The sequence below is a fragment of the Gracilinanus agilis genome, chromosome 1 (assembly GCF_016433145.1).
Source record: "Gracilinanus agilis isolate LMUSP501 chromosome 1, AgileGrace, whole genome shotgun sequence".
In the NCBI taxonomy this organism is placed as follows: Eukaryota; Metazoa; Chordata; class Mammalia; order Didelphimorphia; family Didelphidae; genus Gracilinanus; species Gracilinanus agilis.
This window is the reverse complement of record NC_058130.1, coordinates 524,713,241-524,727,330: the sequence shown is the minus strand read 5'-3', so window position 1 is coordinate 524,727,330 and position 14,090 is coordinate 524,713,241. Positions and strand designations below refer to the sequence as shown.

Below are 14,090 nucleotides of genomic sequence, written 5' to 3'. Positions count from 1 at the left end.
TCTTTCTCTCTTTCTCTCTTTCTCTCTTTCTCTCTTTCTCTCTTTCTCTCTTTCTCTCTTTCTCTCTTTCTCTCTTTCTCTCTTTCTCTCTTCCTCTCTTCCTCTCTCTCCTTCTCCCAGACTCTGCTTTAAGTCTGCCAATACCGTAAGTCTGCCAGGAACCATTACTTAACCTTTCTGGTGGAACTCAGGGCAAAAGAGAGGACTGACTCCTGTTACGTCAGTGCTCATGCTCTATGTAGTGTTTTGGCAGAGCCAAAGTAACCTGATGATCAAATTCAGTCCAGCTAGCACTGCTTGCCTGCCTTGAGTATGCATTATTTCTTAATATGTGTTAAATGAAGTTTGAAATATTGTTAGCTAAATAAGGTCACATATGCACGGTGAGAGATTTGTAGTCTGTTTTCATGCACCTTTTGTACCTTTTCCTTATGTACCTCTTGGCTTACTTTCTGCCCAGATTGAACTTCCTTTAATGCATTCTATGTAATATGCTACCGTGGATGATTATAAGTGAGTGATAATTTGCTAAGGAGGAAGTGATAATTTTATGTGTTGTAACAAAATATTTCCAGAATAAAGGCATTTTAGCTATACTTGAACTTTCATTTGGAAGTTGATTTGGGACACTCGTTTCAATGGGGAGTTTCAGTGAGTATACAATCTGATACCATGCTATATAGTTAACCTGGTGTGGCTTTCCCAATAACACCCATTTCTGAATTTTCATACCTTGCTTTTTCCCCATTGGTCCACATGTTCTGTGACCAGGTTAAGAAGCTGTAAATAAGGTAATGTCTTCGTTAAATTTATGACCTATTTGATGGTGTTATAGAAGAATAGAAAGGGCACCAAGACTTGTAATCAGAAAACTTGGGTCCATGGGACTTGTCATTTTACAGAAGCAATTGCTGTTGACCCAGGATCCTGGTCTTGGCCATTTTCCCTACTGCTTTTGTTTTAGGAAGAATAACCTCGGTATCTGAATATAGATGGGAAAACATCCATTTTTGTTTTCATTGAACACTAACAGAAATTTAGTATTTCCTTTGATTATTTAAAAATATTATCCTGAGTAAAGGTCTATAGGCTTCACCAGAGTACCAAAGGGGTCCATGACAAAAAAAAAAGAGTCAAGAACCTTTGTTCTCATTATTTGTCAACTTAAAAATTACATTTGGCACAATTGATCTTCCTTGTCTTTCCCTGCTACATTCCATCTTATTGTTGCTCTTGGGTTGTGTTCAATTCTAAGAGACTCCATGGACTTTATCCATGGGGATTTCTTGGCAAAGATTCTTGAGTGGTTTGCCATTTCCTTCTCCATTGTATCCCCATTTTCCAGATGAGAAACTGGGGCAAATAGGGATTAAGTTATTTTTCCAGTATCATGGAACTTGTTAGTATATAGGACCTGATTTGAACTCAGTTCTTCCTGACTCCAGGCTCAGCGTTTTATCCACTGCACCATCCAGCTGCTCTAGTCAATTCTTCTACCCAGCTACTAAAGTAATTTTCACTCAAAAAATTCCAAATTGCTTTTTTTTTCTTTTTTACCTCTAGGATAAAATTAAAACTCCTTTTTGTATCACTTTTATAGCCCTTCACAACCTATCCTAATCTATCTTTGCAGTCCCACTCTGCATTGTTATTCCTTCTATATTCTGCATTCTAGCCCAAGTGACTTTCTGTGTTTCTTGTATATGACATCCATTTTCTATCTGCTTTTCTGCTGGCCTTCCACACTGGCTTGGATGTACTCCTTCTCTCTCACGGAATCCCTTACTTTCTTCATTACTCAACTCAAATCCCACCTTCCATGTGAAACTTTCCTTGATCTACCCCAAATGCTAGTTTCTTGTCTCCCAAACTACCCTGTCTTGAACTGGACTATTTATATTATTTTGTTTATACTCTCTAGTTATTCTTGGTTATTTATATGTGTAATTTTTGTTTTTCTTTAAGGGTGAAAGCTTCTTCAGCATAAGAATTGTTTCATTCTTTGTCTTTGTATCTCAGTGTTTAATAAAGTGCCTGAAACATAGTAGGCATTTAAATGCTTTTTGATTTGACCTAATGGGATGGTAATATCTTCTGAGACTATGTAATTGTAGTTCATAGAAGAGAGTTTTTTTAATAGTTGTTCTTTGTTTCTCTGGAGAAGATTCATTTCTATTTATTAACAGACTGTAGCGCTGGACAACTCATAGCCATACAACAACCATACAAAAATATTGGTATTAAACTGTTGGGGAGAAAAAAAGTCTTTATTTTTGAGAAGTTAAGAGTTGGTAAAAAACTTTGCAGTTTTTCAAAGACAGTCTAGTCTACTCTTCTCATTGCATTGCTTATTTATAGTTTTTGTGTAATATTTATATTTGGATGAATGAGCCTCATATGTTTTCCATTTAAATGTAATGGCGAGCCACATGGTAGATGTGAAAAGGCTGTGAGAAGGGCTATCTTATAAGCAATGAATATTGAAGAATCAAATTAAAAAGATGTCATTAAAGAAATATATGAGTGAAAAAGAAGAAAGACTGGTCTCATACATAAATGAGAGATAACCAGTGGGCAGCTACAGGGAAGAGGCACCTTCAGGTCCTAATGAGAGGTAGAGAATTCTGGAGAGTGAGAAGTAAGGCCAGAGGCGAAGTGAGCTTGTCCCTCAGTGCTTCGCAGTAGGGTGGTCTGTGCCAGGCATTATATATACTTATTTTGTATACAAAATATTAATATATTTATCTGTATAGCTTATATATATTTATATTATAGATTCTCTCTATATATGTCCACATGTATATATACACACACAGAATAAGATATGTATAATTATACCTATACCCACATACAAACATACACATATACATAAATATATGTGTGCTATCTTCCCTGAGAGCAGTAATTGTTTAATTTTTTGCAATTATTTCCCTAGTGTCTAGCACAGTTCCTGGCACTGGGGAAACAATAGCAAAAAAAAATGTAAGTTCCTGATTGATTGCTGTAACATGATATCATATTTTCCCTTGTATTGTAAATATTTTGTGTATATTTAGACTCAATTTGTCCTGTATTAAATTGTAATTTAATTTTTAAAATTTTAAGGCCGAAGGACAGTGATACAACTTTACCTTGCACTTATTACTATATTAACTTACATAATACTTATTACAATGATCTTCATTTAATTCACTAAGTGCTTGCTGGATAAAAGAATTTATACTAATGCCTCTGGTTTGGGAAGTCACTGTTGGAATACACCAAGAAGTCTACTGGAATTTGGCAGTATAGTTAGGATTGAGCATTTCCTGGTTCAGGGATAGCGTTGAGGGCTTGTTTAGGGAAAATACTTGAGCTATAATTGTATGATCACTAAAGCAGGTCCTAGAGAGAGGGGCTGATGTAGTTTCTCATTTTTTCATACCTTAATATTGCCATTTGGAACTTTAAAAATTGGTCTAAAAGACCTTTAGGTCAAAAGTTCATAAAGGGGAAAGAACGAACCTCAGGATCATTGACTCACAATTTCTGACCAACTTGTTACCAAACAAATTGACAAGTTATGTTAAAATGACAGGCAATATGTATACTTTCTTTTTTTAGACTGGCCATTTGAATACCTTTGACATGTTTTACCAATGTAGTCTTTTTTTTTTTACTCCCAAATCTGCTTGTTTATTTTTCCATTTTTATTTGTATAACCCTCTCTTGCAACTGGAATAAGTCATCTTATTGAAAGCTTTCATTGGATATCCTTTGGTTAACTTTCAGAGAAAAGTTGGGGGAAATACTGGAAAAAATAACAGTATTTTCAAAGAAAAATAAAAAGCAAACCTTCATCTGGTACTAGAAACCCATAATTCATTCCAAGTAATCCTTTTATAGTAATGGTGATTTAAGGAAAGAGGCAGAATTTCCAAGGAGCAAAAACTACACTGCTGTGTCAGGTCACTATGTAGGAATGGGCAGCTTACCATGAACTGCAAAGCTTTTCTTTTTCCATGGTGGAAAACTTTTATTTAAAAGAAGTTTGTCATTAAACTATTAATGATGACAATCCTATACACCTCCACTACTTCCACTCTCACCTTCTAATCCTAGCATATTACTTAGAGAATGGAAATAGGATTTCTCTACTCTTTAGAACTGGAGGGCTGTTAGGCTCCATTGACTTGCAGTCTTCCAGTCTGGTGAGCCTGCATTCTCCAAGGGTCAGAGAAGGAGTACATAGATACCTGTATAAAGTCAGGGTCAGAAACTAGCATAGAATAGCAGAACTGAACTTGAAAACTAACGTTGAAGACCCAGGATAGGAACTCTGGCATCAAGGTGGCACATGAGAAGTATTGAATTCTCTAGGATGGCAGGCTTTTTATTTCATCATTGAGAGAGTGTCAACAAGCCTGACATTGGGAGACCCCCCAGAATTCACAGTCCTGAAGTCATGAATTTTGCTTAATTTTCCTTTCCAGTATTCTAGCTGACCTGTGATTTCATTCATTGTGTTTTTTTCTTACCCCAACAATGCAGAAAGCTCTCTGTCCATGCCTCCCCATTCTGAGTGATTTCAATCCATGATCTTTTATAAATTCACCATGGAGAGCCCAATCAACAGGTTAGAAGAATTCTTCACCTTCTCCCTCTAATAGTAGGTATCCAGTGGGATGCTTGAACTGACAGCAATTATGTAACCAGTCCTTATTCTTGGATGTTTTAGACTTCTCTAATAATATCCTACACTTCCCTTAGGTAGAATTTCCCATTTGCAGCATGATGCAGCCCAACCATACCTGCTGTATTTTCAGTGATGTTCAGTTTCAGTTTTTTGGAGACATTTGTATTCCGTATCAGGAATCCAAACAGTAATAGTTATGAATATTGATGTTCAAAATGTAATCCTTTGTTTCTGAGAGAAGTTTGTTATTTAAAACAATGTAGAATATGGTAAAATTTCATTAAAAAGTAGCATGGATAAATATATAAAGAACATTAAAAAATAGAACATTTTTCTTAAGTGCTCTTATGCAGGGGCCCTCACACTCTGATATGTCAACCCTAAGTGTTACATCTCACTTTCTGAAGCCTTCATAGATATTATCGGTCCAAAATGAACCTCCCCTCTTCTAAACACATATAGGGTTCTTTTAGTGGTTCCAATCATTGGAACTTTGTATGGTCAGTTACTTTTCACATGTAAGATCTCTTCCAGTTAAATTGTGAACCGAACTCTGTCTGTGACTTCATTCCATTTCCCATTGTAACTAGCAGAGTGCCTTGGGCATAGTAGGTGTGCAATAAATGCTGATTACTAAACAATTTTAGTGATTTTGTTATAATTTCTAAGATGTTCCAAGATCAAAAGCACTTAATACTGAATAGAATGAGAGAATTGAAGCTGAAAGAAGTGGCTACCTTTTGGATTCATGTTTTGAAATTTTGAAGATTTATGTTTGAATTTTTGAGGAGAGGATTGCAAGGGCAACTTTCATTCTCCTGAAATATAAATTAGGCTAACTTTGGATTCTTTCTGGTGACAGTAAGTCTGTAGAATTGATGTGAAGACTTTATTTTCTGGCATTCCTTGCATTTGATCTTGGTCAGTAAACATTTATTAAATACCTACTTAGGACTAACCACTATGCTAAACAGTAAGGTTATGAAAAAGGTAAAAGATAGTCTGCTTTTAAAGAACTTGGGACCCAATAGGGGATACAACAATTGGAAGACCAGAATTTGAATCCTGGTACTAATAATATGTACTTGTATCATCTAAAGTGAATCATTTCGTGTCTCTGCCCCTCTGTTTCCTCATGTGTAAAATGGGGACCTTGGACTAAGTAATCTATAAGGTTTCTTCCAACTCATTATCATTATTATCAAATTCTACAATACGATTTGTAAAATTTTATGTGATCTTGTTTGGTGATTGCCTCATCACAGCATCAGGTGAGGTTTTCTTTTAAACGAGTCTAGTGATTATGTGAGGGCTCTAAAATTCATGACTTTGACTTCAGAATTTTTTATTTATGATGGTTTGATATTGATATTCTTTGCACATAGTAAGCGTTTACTATTGTTTTAAAATTCATTCATTTATTTCTTTAGAAATTGTCCTTAAGCAAATACATTTACTTTTCTGTGCTTCATTTTTTTGGTTTTTAAAATCAAGACAACATAGAAAAAATGATAGACAAAATGCTAACTACACATAAAATATTCTTCCAAAAACATTACATATAGCTATCAGTTGACATTTTTTAGGGATTGCCATAGAATTTTAATGTATGTAGTATAATAAAATATTAAAAACTAATCAGTTATTTTAAATAAACCATTTTCCCACAAGCCTTTATTATATTTCTGCTATATGCAAAGTCCCAAGTTATGTTTCAGGGGATGTAAAGACAAAAATGAGAAACAGTTCATGGATTGAAGGAGTTTACGTTGTACTTGAATCTAATTTCTCCTAGAATTTTTATTTTTTCATTTTAGGTATAAAACTTTAATTTTGATTTGAGATAATATTAGAACCTAGTGTCAGGAAGTGCTGAATTCAAATCTAATCTTAGACACTTACTAGCTGTGTGACTCTGAAAAAGTCACTTAGCTCTTATTTGCCTCTGTTCTTCATCTATAAAATGATGGGGACACAATCAAGAAAGGAAATGGTAAACCACTCCAGTATTTTTGTCAAGAAAATCTTAGTCACATACAACTGAAGCACTGAACAACAACTATGATAACAAATATTTAGGGACACTTTAAACATTTTTTTGCCTTTCACTAACAATCCTTTGTCATCTTTAAAAAATAATTAGTAAAAAAGCAAAAAGCAAATTTAAAAAGTTGTTCCTATTGAATTTAATCCTTCTGTTAGCCTACCCCTGTATTGAACCCAAGGAAGATATTTTGTGATTTTTTTCCTTTAATTAATTTTTTATAGATTAATTTAGAATATTTTCCCATGGTTACATGATTCATGTTCTTTCCCTCACCTCCTCCCACTCCCTCCCATAGCCAACGTGCAATTCCACTGGGTTTTACATGTGTCATTGATCAAGACCTATTTCCATGTTATTGATATTTGAATGAGGGTGATTGTTTAGAGTCTACATCCCCATTCATATTCCCATCGACCCATGTGATCAAGCAGTTGTTTTACTTCTGTGTTTCTGCTCCCACAGTTCTTTCTCTGGATGTGCATAGCATTCTTTCTCATAAGTCCCTCAGAAATGTCTTGGATCATTGCATTGCTGCTAGTAAAGAAGTCCATTACATTTGATTGTGCCACTGTTTTGTGATTAAGAGTCATAGTTGAAAACTGTAAAAAGTCCTTTCCAGCTCTAAATCTATGATCTTAAATAATGGATGTTGGGTGGAATTATTTTATGTATTCTCATGTTTTAAATGTATATTACATCAAATAGTTATAAAAAACTAACTTACAGTTTGGTTAATAAAGCATATGAAAAGACTAGACTTGATCAGCCATGAGTAATACCAGTTGGTAACTCTACCCTGTTTCTCCATCTGGTTCCTTGATTTTCTCATATGAGAATATCTTATTAATATACTCCATCTTCTTCTGCCCTCATCATCTTCTACCTTTAGCTATTCTTTTCTTTTTGTATAAGATATATCCTTCCAAAGCAGTATTCTAATCTGGACTCTATCTTAGCATATTTCTAGTAGTTTCTATTACATTCAAAGAACCCCCTTCACATTAGAATGTCTTTTGTAATTTGTACATAAATATCTGAGGCTTTTCAAAAAATTCTCTTATGTATTGCTTTCTTTGGATTTCTGGGCATCTCTACAATGACTCCTCTATTTTGTATCTAATCTCTATAGTATCTGTATTGGTGGGTATACATAAATAACTTTCCTCCTTTTTTCCTTCTTTTAAATTTTCATTAAATTTTCAAGATTCTAGGATAGTTCATTCTTATCCATCCTGGCTTAGTGCCCCTAATACTGTACAGAATTCTAGTTTTATCTCTGCCAGTATTAAGTTACATGACTTTGAGTAAGCCACCTCACCCTGATGGCTTTAATTCCTTACTATACTGTAAGCTCCTTGAGAGCAAAGACTGGCTCCCTTTTATACTATATCTCTAATATCTAGCACAGTGAATCACAGGATCACATTTCTCATTGAAAGGGACCTTAGAGAGTTGATCTGGTCCAATGTGATCATTTTCCAAAATTAAGAAACTGAGACCCAGAGAGGTTAAGTGACTTTCCAAGTCTGACACATAGTAGGTACTTAATAAATGTTGATTGCTTTATTTTCTCATTTATATTTTTGAGATAGGAGATGCATTTTTTTAATTAAACATAATTATGTAGTCAAATATCTGCAAACTCTACCTAGCCAGGCTTTTTCTTATCCTGTTTAGTATTTTGAGGTGCAGGGCAAAAGGAATTGCACAATTTTGTCCAGTGTAACCTTGCTCTAACCTAGAAATATCAAATATATGTGGCTTATAAGTGCTGTCTGAACCATTAAAATATAATTGTCAAATATTTAACAAAATAAATTAAAACAAAATAAAACATAGATAATGTTAATATATGATTTTCTAAGTCAATATGAGGCCCACAGGGATCCTTTTGTAGGATTTAGTATTAGAGTTTGACACCACTATTCTACCCTATCTTTCTAGCTTTATTAAGCCTTACTTGCTTTCACACACACTATGGTTCATCTAAATTGGCCTTCTTGCTTTTTCTCACACATCATGCTCCATCTCCCATCTTCTTGTCTTTGCCTGGAATGTACTTCCTCCTTACTTTCATCACCCAGAAATTTTAGTCTCCTTAAAAACACAATTCAAGCAACACTTTTCTACAAAAGGTCTTTCTAGATCTTCCAGGTGCTAGTGTCACTTCTCACCTCCACTGTTACCTACTATGTATTTTGTATTTAATTACATGGGAATATAACTATTGATTTATCTTTCTGTGTCTCCAGCACCTGGCATAATGCTTGGCACATGGTAAATGCTTAATAAATGCTTATTGATCCATTTTCCTAAACCTCCTAACACACACACACACACACACACTCTCTCTCTCTCTCTCTCTCTCTCTCTCTCTCTCTCTCTCTCTCTCTCTCTCTCCACATGTACGCACACATGCACATATACACTCACACTCCTCAGATCAATAAAGGTCATCTGGAACTTTTTTCATCTCTGCTAGCATTCTAAGAATTTCTATTTAACTTGGTTTCATCGTGTTTGATTAACTGGCCCTGAGAATTACGCATCTATTCAGATAGATTTATCAATACACTTATTGAGTATCTACCGAATGTCTACTAAAGTTAAATCAATGGTAGTACCCATCATATGTCTTCCTAGGGCTTTTATTTTATTATGGACAAATTATCATAAGTAAAAACAGTGGAAAAGCTACATGAGGCTGCCCACTGTGGCTATAATTTTGATAAAATATAAAAGAAAATGCCTAAATTTGTTTCTATTAAATATAGGTTTTGTATAGCTCAATGGTTTTAGGGATTAATGGCAAAATTGATGAAAAATACCATATAGAAATGTTAAAGAATTTTTTTTCTTTTGGGACTTGGTAATATGATCCCATTTTATACTTTTCTGGTAAAAAAATATCTTGAGTGTTTGAAATCAAAACTTAGACAGCAAGATTCATTTTAGACAAAGAGGCTATGGCTCATTTATAGTTTCTTAAATAGTTTTATAATAGCTATCAAAAATAGTATAAGAGAATATCTTAGTTACATTATACTAAGAAATTAAAATTCGTGTCTGCTTCTATAGAGCCTCATTAGAGTTGGTTTACTTGGGAATAGAAGGTTTTTATTAATTATTAAAACTTTTCATAATAAAATATTTAAGCCCAGATTTATATTAACAACCCTTTGCTATTTGATGGAAACTATCATATCTCAATTTTTTTCAGACTTAACATCCCACATTCACTCTTTGAAGTCAGAATCTACTTTTCATTTAATTCCTTGTAACTCCAGCTAAGGATTGAATGTTCAATATTCAGTGTAAACCCAAACATAAAATAGCCTCATCTCTTTAGATACCGACTTGCCAAGTAGGTTATCAACTTATTTAAAGCATACAATAACAAAAATCTAAAGTGTATTCTAGGTACTGGGAAAAAGATTCACTAGTTATCAAACATTCCTGGGAAAACTGGAAAGGAGTCTGATAGAAATTTGAATTAGAACAACATCTTATACCATGTACCAAGATAAACTCCAAATAGATGTATGACTGAGATATAAAAAGACAAATTAGAGGAATAGATGAAATTACCATTCAGATCTATGAATGGAAGAACTCTAGCATTCCCTCATTCTTTTGCTGAACATAAACAACGTGTATCTTTTAATTTATTGAGTTCTGTATTAATACAAATCTAGTTTAGCTTAATGAGATAATAGAACAAAAATATCTGATTTAGAATACCGTTGTCTATATCTTAGTGATGCCATAGAACTATTTGGGAAATCTGATTGCCTTTTTTGCTTCTGAATAGAGGTTGACAGTAAAAGTATGGAATTTTTAGTGTTATTATGAATAGATTGTTAACGTTTCTAAAGATATTAGAATATATATGTGAAGTCATCTCTTGATGTGGTTGCATTTCTCTTCATTTCTCTAGATAAAGTCAACTGAAATTTTAGAATATTCCTCAGATGTTGAAAAAGAAGAAGACATGAAGAGTGCGTTACCCACCAATTTAGAATTTGATCACAAATACCACTTAAATTTTGAATTAGATATTGGACAGGACAAAGGAAGACCTGCAAGTGACTGGCTAAAATCTGCACAGGTCCTTTTGTATACACCCAAAAAAGAAACAGATAAGAATCCTAGGACTCCAGAAGATTCTGCAAAGAAAAATAAAAAGAAGCTATTAAGGTAAAATTATGACTTTTTAATTATTTGACTTTTGTAGTTTTTTTCTGTTTTAAACATTTTTTAAATATTAGGGTTTTTTCCCCTTAACCTAATTGTCTGCTTTTTAAACTGGCAAAATAAGATCGCAAAGATTGCAGTTCGTCTAAGCAATTAAGAAAGGCCTTCATGCTGCAAAAGAATTTCTCTAAGTTATTATATTCATAATTTCAGGAGTAACCATTTGTACTCCCTTAGATTTAATGACACTGTTTATTCCTGGTTTCTTACTGTCTTTATGACATCTCCTTCTCAGTGTCATTATCATTGCCATTGATCATTATCAAAAACAAATGGTTTGTGCGTTCATATGAACTCATGTTGACCAGTGTCAATATTGTCTGATATGAATTGGCATAGAGAAACTATGTCTAAGCATTTGATAATAGTCTAATGACAGAACATGTTCAAACAAATATTCTCTACTGCTCTTTCTTCATCATTTCTAAGATGTTTGGTGAAATGAAGGACCTTTTATAAGTCTTTATTTTATTTTATTTTTAAACCTTTACCTTCTGTCTTAGAACCAACACTGTGAATTGGTTAAGGCAGAAGAGTGGTGAGGGCTAGGTAATAGGGATTAAGTGACTTGCCCAGGGTCACACAGCTGGGAAGTGTCTGAGGCCAGATTTGAACCTAGGACCTCCCATCTTTAGGCCTGGCTCTCCATCCACTGAGCCACCTCGCTGCCCCCTTTTATAAGTCTTTAAAAGCATTTCACTGTAGTCATGTCAACAAGCCCTTATGAAGCATCTGCTTATGTGCCAGGCACTGTACTGTGATATACTGGATAATATAGGTTGCTGTAAACTATAGATTTGTTTGTCCTATTTAATATATTCTCCATTTCTTTTGCCACCTTCCTTGGCATAATATTTGACACTTTCCTCTCTCTCACCCTCTAAGTCCAATCATTTGCAAAGACCTTCTTTTCTGCCTATTTTCAGTATCTTTCACCCAGCCTCATCTCTCTCTTTTTCAGCCCTATATCTCTCTTCATCTAGACAATACATCAGTACCCTCTTAATTGGTCTTCCTATTCAATTGTGCCTCTTCTCTATTTAATCCTCTGAAATGTTACCTAAATGATCTTCTCCAATATCTGCTATTCTCATGCCACTCCTTTATTCAAAGACCTTTCATTGGCTCCCCCTTACCTCCCTTCTGGAGAGGCTGGCTGAAGAAGCAAACAAACTGGGTTCATTTCCCAGCCTTGGTACTTACTAACTCTGTGATCCTGGGCAGGCATCTTTACCTCTATAAATCTCAGTTTCCACTTCTATAAAGTGATAATGATTTGTGTCCTCTCCATTTCACTGTGTTGTTAGAAAGATGTTTTACTGACTCCTAGAAAGAGTTATTTTACATTTCCTGCTTCACTTCCTTCACACCCACTACAATTTCCCAATCCCTTTTGATCTTTTGAAAATCTCACTATTGAAACTTCTCTGTGAAAGCTTTTTAGATCTGGTGACCATTTCTCAGCTCTTCCTCTTGACATCTTTGTTGTTTTTTGACACTTTTGACTTTCTCTATTGTCTTTGGTGACATTACTCACTTGTGATTCTTGACCTCCTGATCTGATCATTCTTTAATCTCTCTTGTTGGATCATTATGTATCTTGATTTGCCGAAGCATTGGTGTCCCCCATGTCTCTGCCCTGAGCTCTTTTCTCTTCTGTCTCTGTACTGCCTCTCATCATGATATCATAAACTCCCATGAGTTCAGATATCGTCTTTACGCAGATAATATCCAAATTTGAATCTATAGCCCTGATTTCTCTTTAAAACATTGCCAACTACCTGCTATATATTTATGTATATATATTCATATATATATATATATATGTACATATATATATATATCTGGATGAACCATACACATCTAAAATTTAATTTGTTCCTTGTCCCCTGTCTTACAAACTTTCCTATTTCTGATACCATACCAACCCCATCTCACTTTTATTATCTATGTTATTTTAGGTGGATCACTTAACTTCCTCCCTAATTCTGAGGACCCAGTTTCTCCATTTTAAAATAAGAGGTTGAACTTGGTAATTTGTGATGTCCCTTCCAGATCTAAATCTATAACTCCAAACACCAAATACATTACCTAGGTTTTTATTTTGAACTCAATTCTCTTCTCACAAAGCTCACTTTGCTGGTCAAGTTGCTCCCCTGGGTTTCTAGAATCTATTCCTCTCCTTAGCTTACCTTTAAATTTCCAGGGCTGGTCTCTCTTGGTTCCACATGGAGCTCTCTTTTCTGCTGGCAAAGACCCTGCTCCTTGGAGTTGGTACCTTCCTCAAGGGAGTTCCTCTTTTTACTGGTGTTCATCTAGAATTTGTATCTCTTTTCCCACAAGTGGGCTTTGACCTTTGTCTAGCTTATCATCTCACTGCTTTGTGTAGGGTATTTCCCTTGAGTGAGTAATTGGATTGCTGGGTACCATGACTGTTGGTGGAGGAGGAAAAGGAGAGGAAAATCCTTTCTTCCCTCCCAAAGATAATTTCTTCTCTAGTTCCTAGGTTGAAGTCCCCTAAGCAGACCCTGGATCTTACAAGCTCTTTCTAATACCTAGCTATTTAAAGCCCATAGAGCTATAGGCTAGACAATTACATTCTTTCTTTTTTAGACATTTTACATTTTTTACATTTTGTAAAGGGATCACTAAGTGCTAGTGTGTCCCATTTTTTACTTTATCAGCTGAGCTGGGGGTGGTAAAAAGCCTCCTTTCCATACATTTCTATTTGAACTAAGTAATAATATTTTATATTTTTGTTCTGGGATTGTTTCTTCTGTAGGTGTATTCATTCAGCATGTACTTGTCAAATGTCTACAACGTTCAAGGAACTTGGCCTGTGCATGTGATACCAATTACAAAAGTTTCTAGCAGTGTGACTATGGACAAGTTACTAAAGTAAAATGGAGATAATGTCTATAACACTCTTTCACAAGGCTGTTCTGAGGTTCAGTGGTTGTATTGTGTGTTAAGTGCTTTACAGACTTTAAAGTATCACATATGTTTTCAAGTAGGCATAGATTATGATAATATAGCCTGTCAAATACAAGCTTTTGATTGATCAAATGAGCTGATTAAATGGTTTATAAGAATCTGCATTTATATTGTGTTATA

The 14,090-nt window shown here is 34.6% G+C and overlaps 1 protein-coding gene across 1 annotated transcript in view; it reads left to right on the top strand.

The window, feature by feature from the left end:
- The window catches only part of SPIDR (scaffold protein involved in DNA repair), a 590,496-nt gene that overhangs the window by 146,481 nt on the left and 429,925 nt on the right, over positions 1–14,090 (top strand). Inside the window, exon 7 of the mRNA XM_044682801.1 lies at positions 10,660–10,919. Coding sequence (XP_044538736.1) covers positions 10,660–10,919 — 260 coding nt within the window. The remainder of the gene's footprint in view (positions 1–10,659; positions 10,920–14,090) is intronic.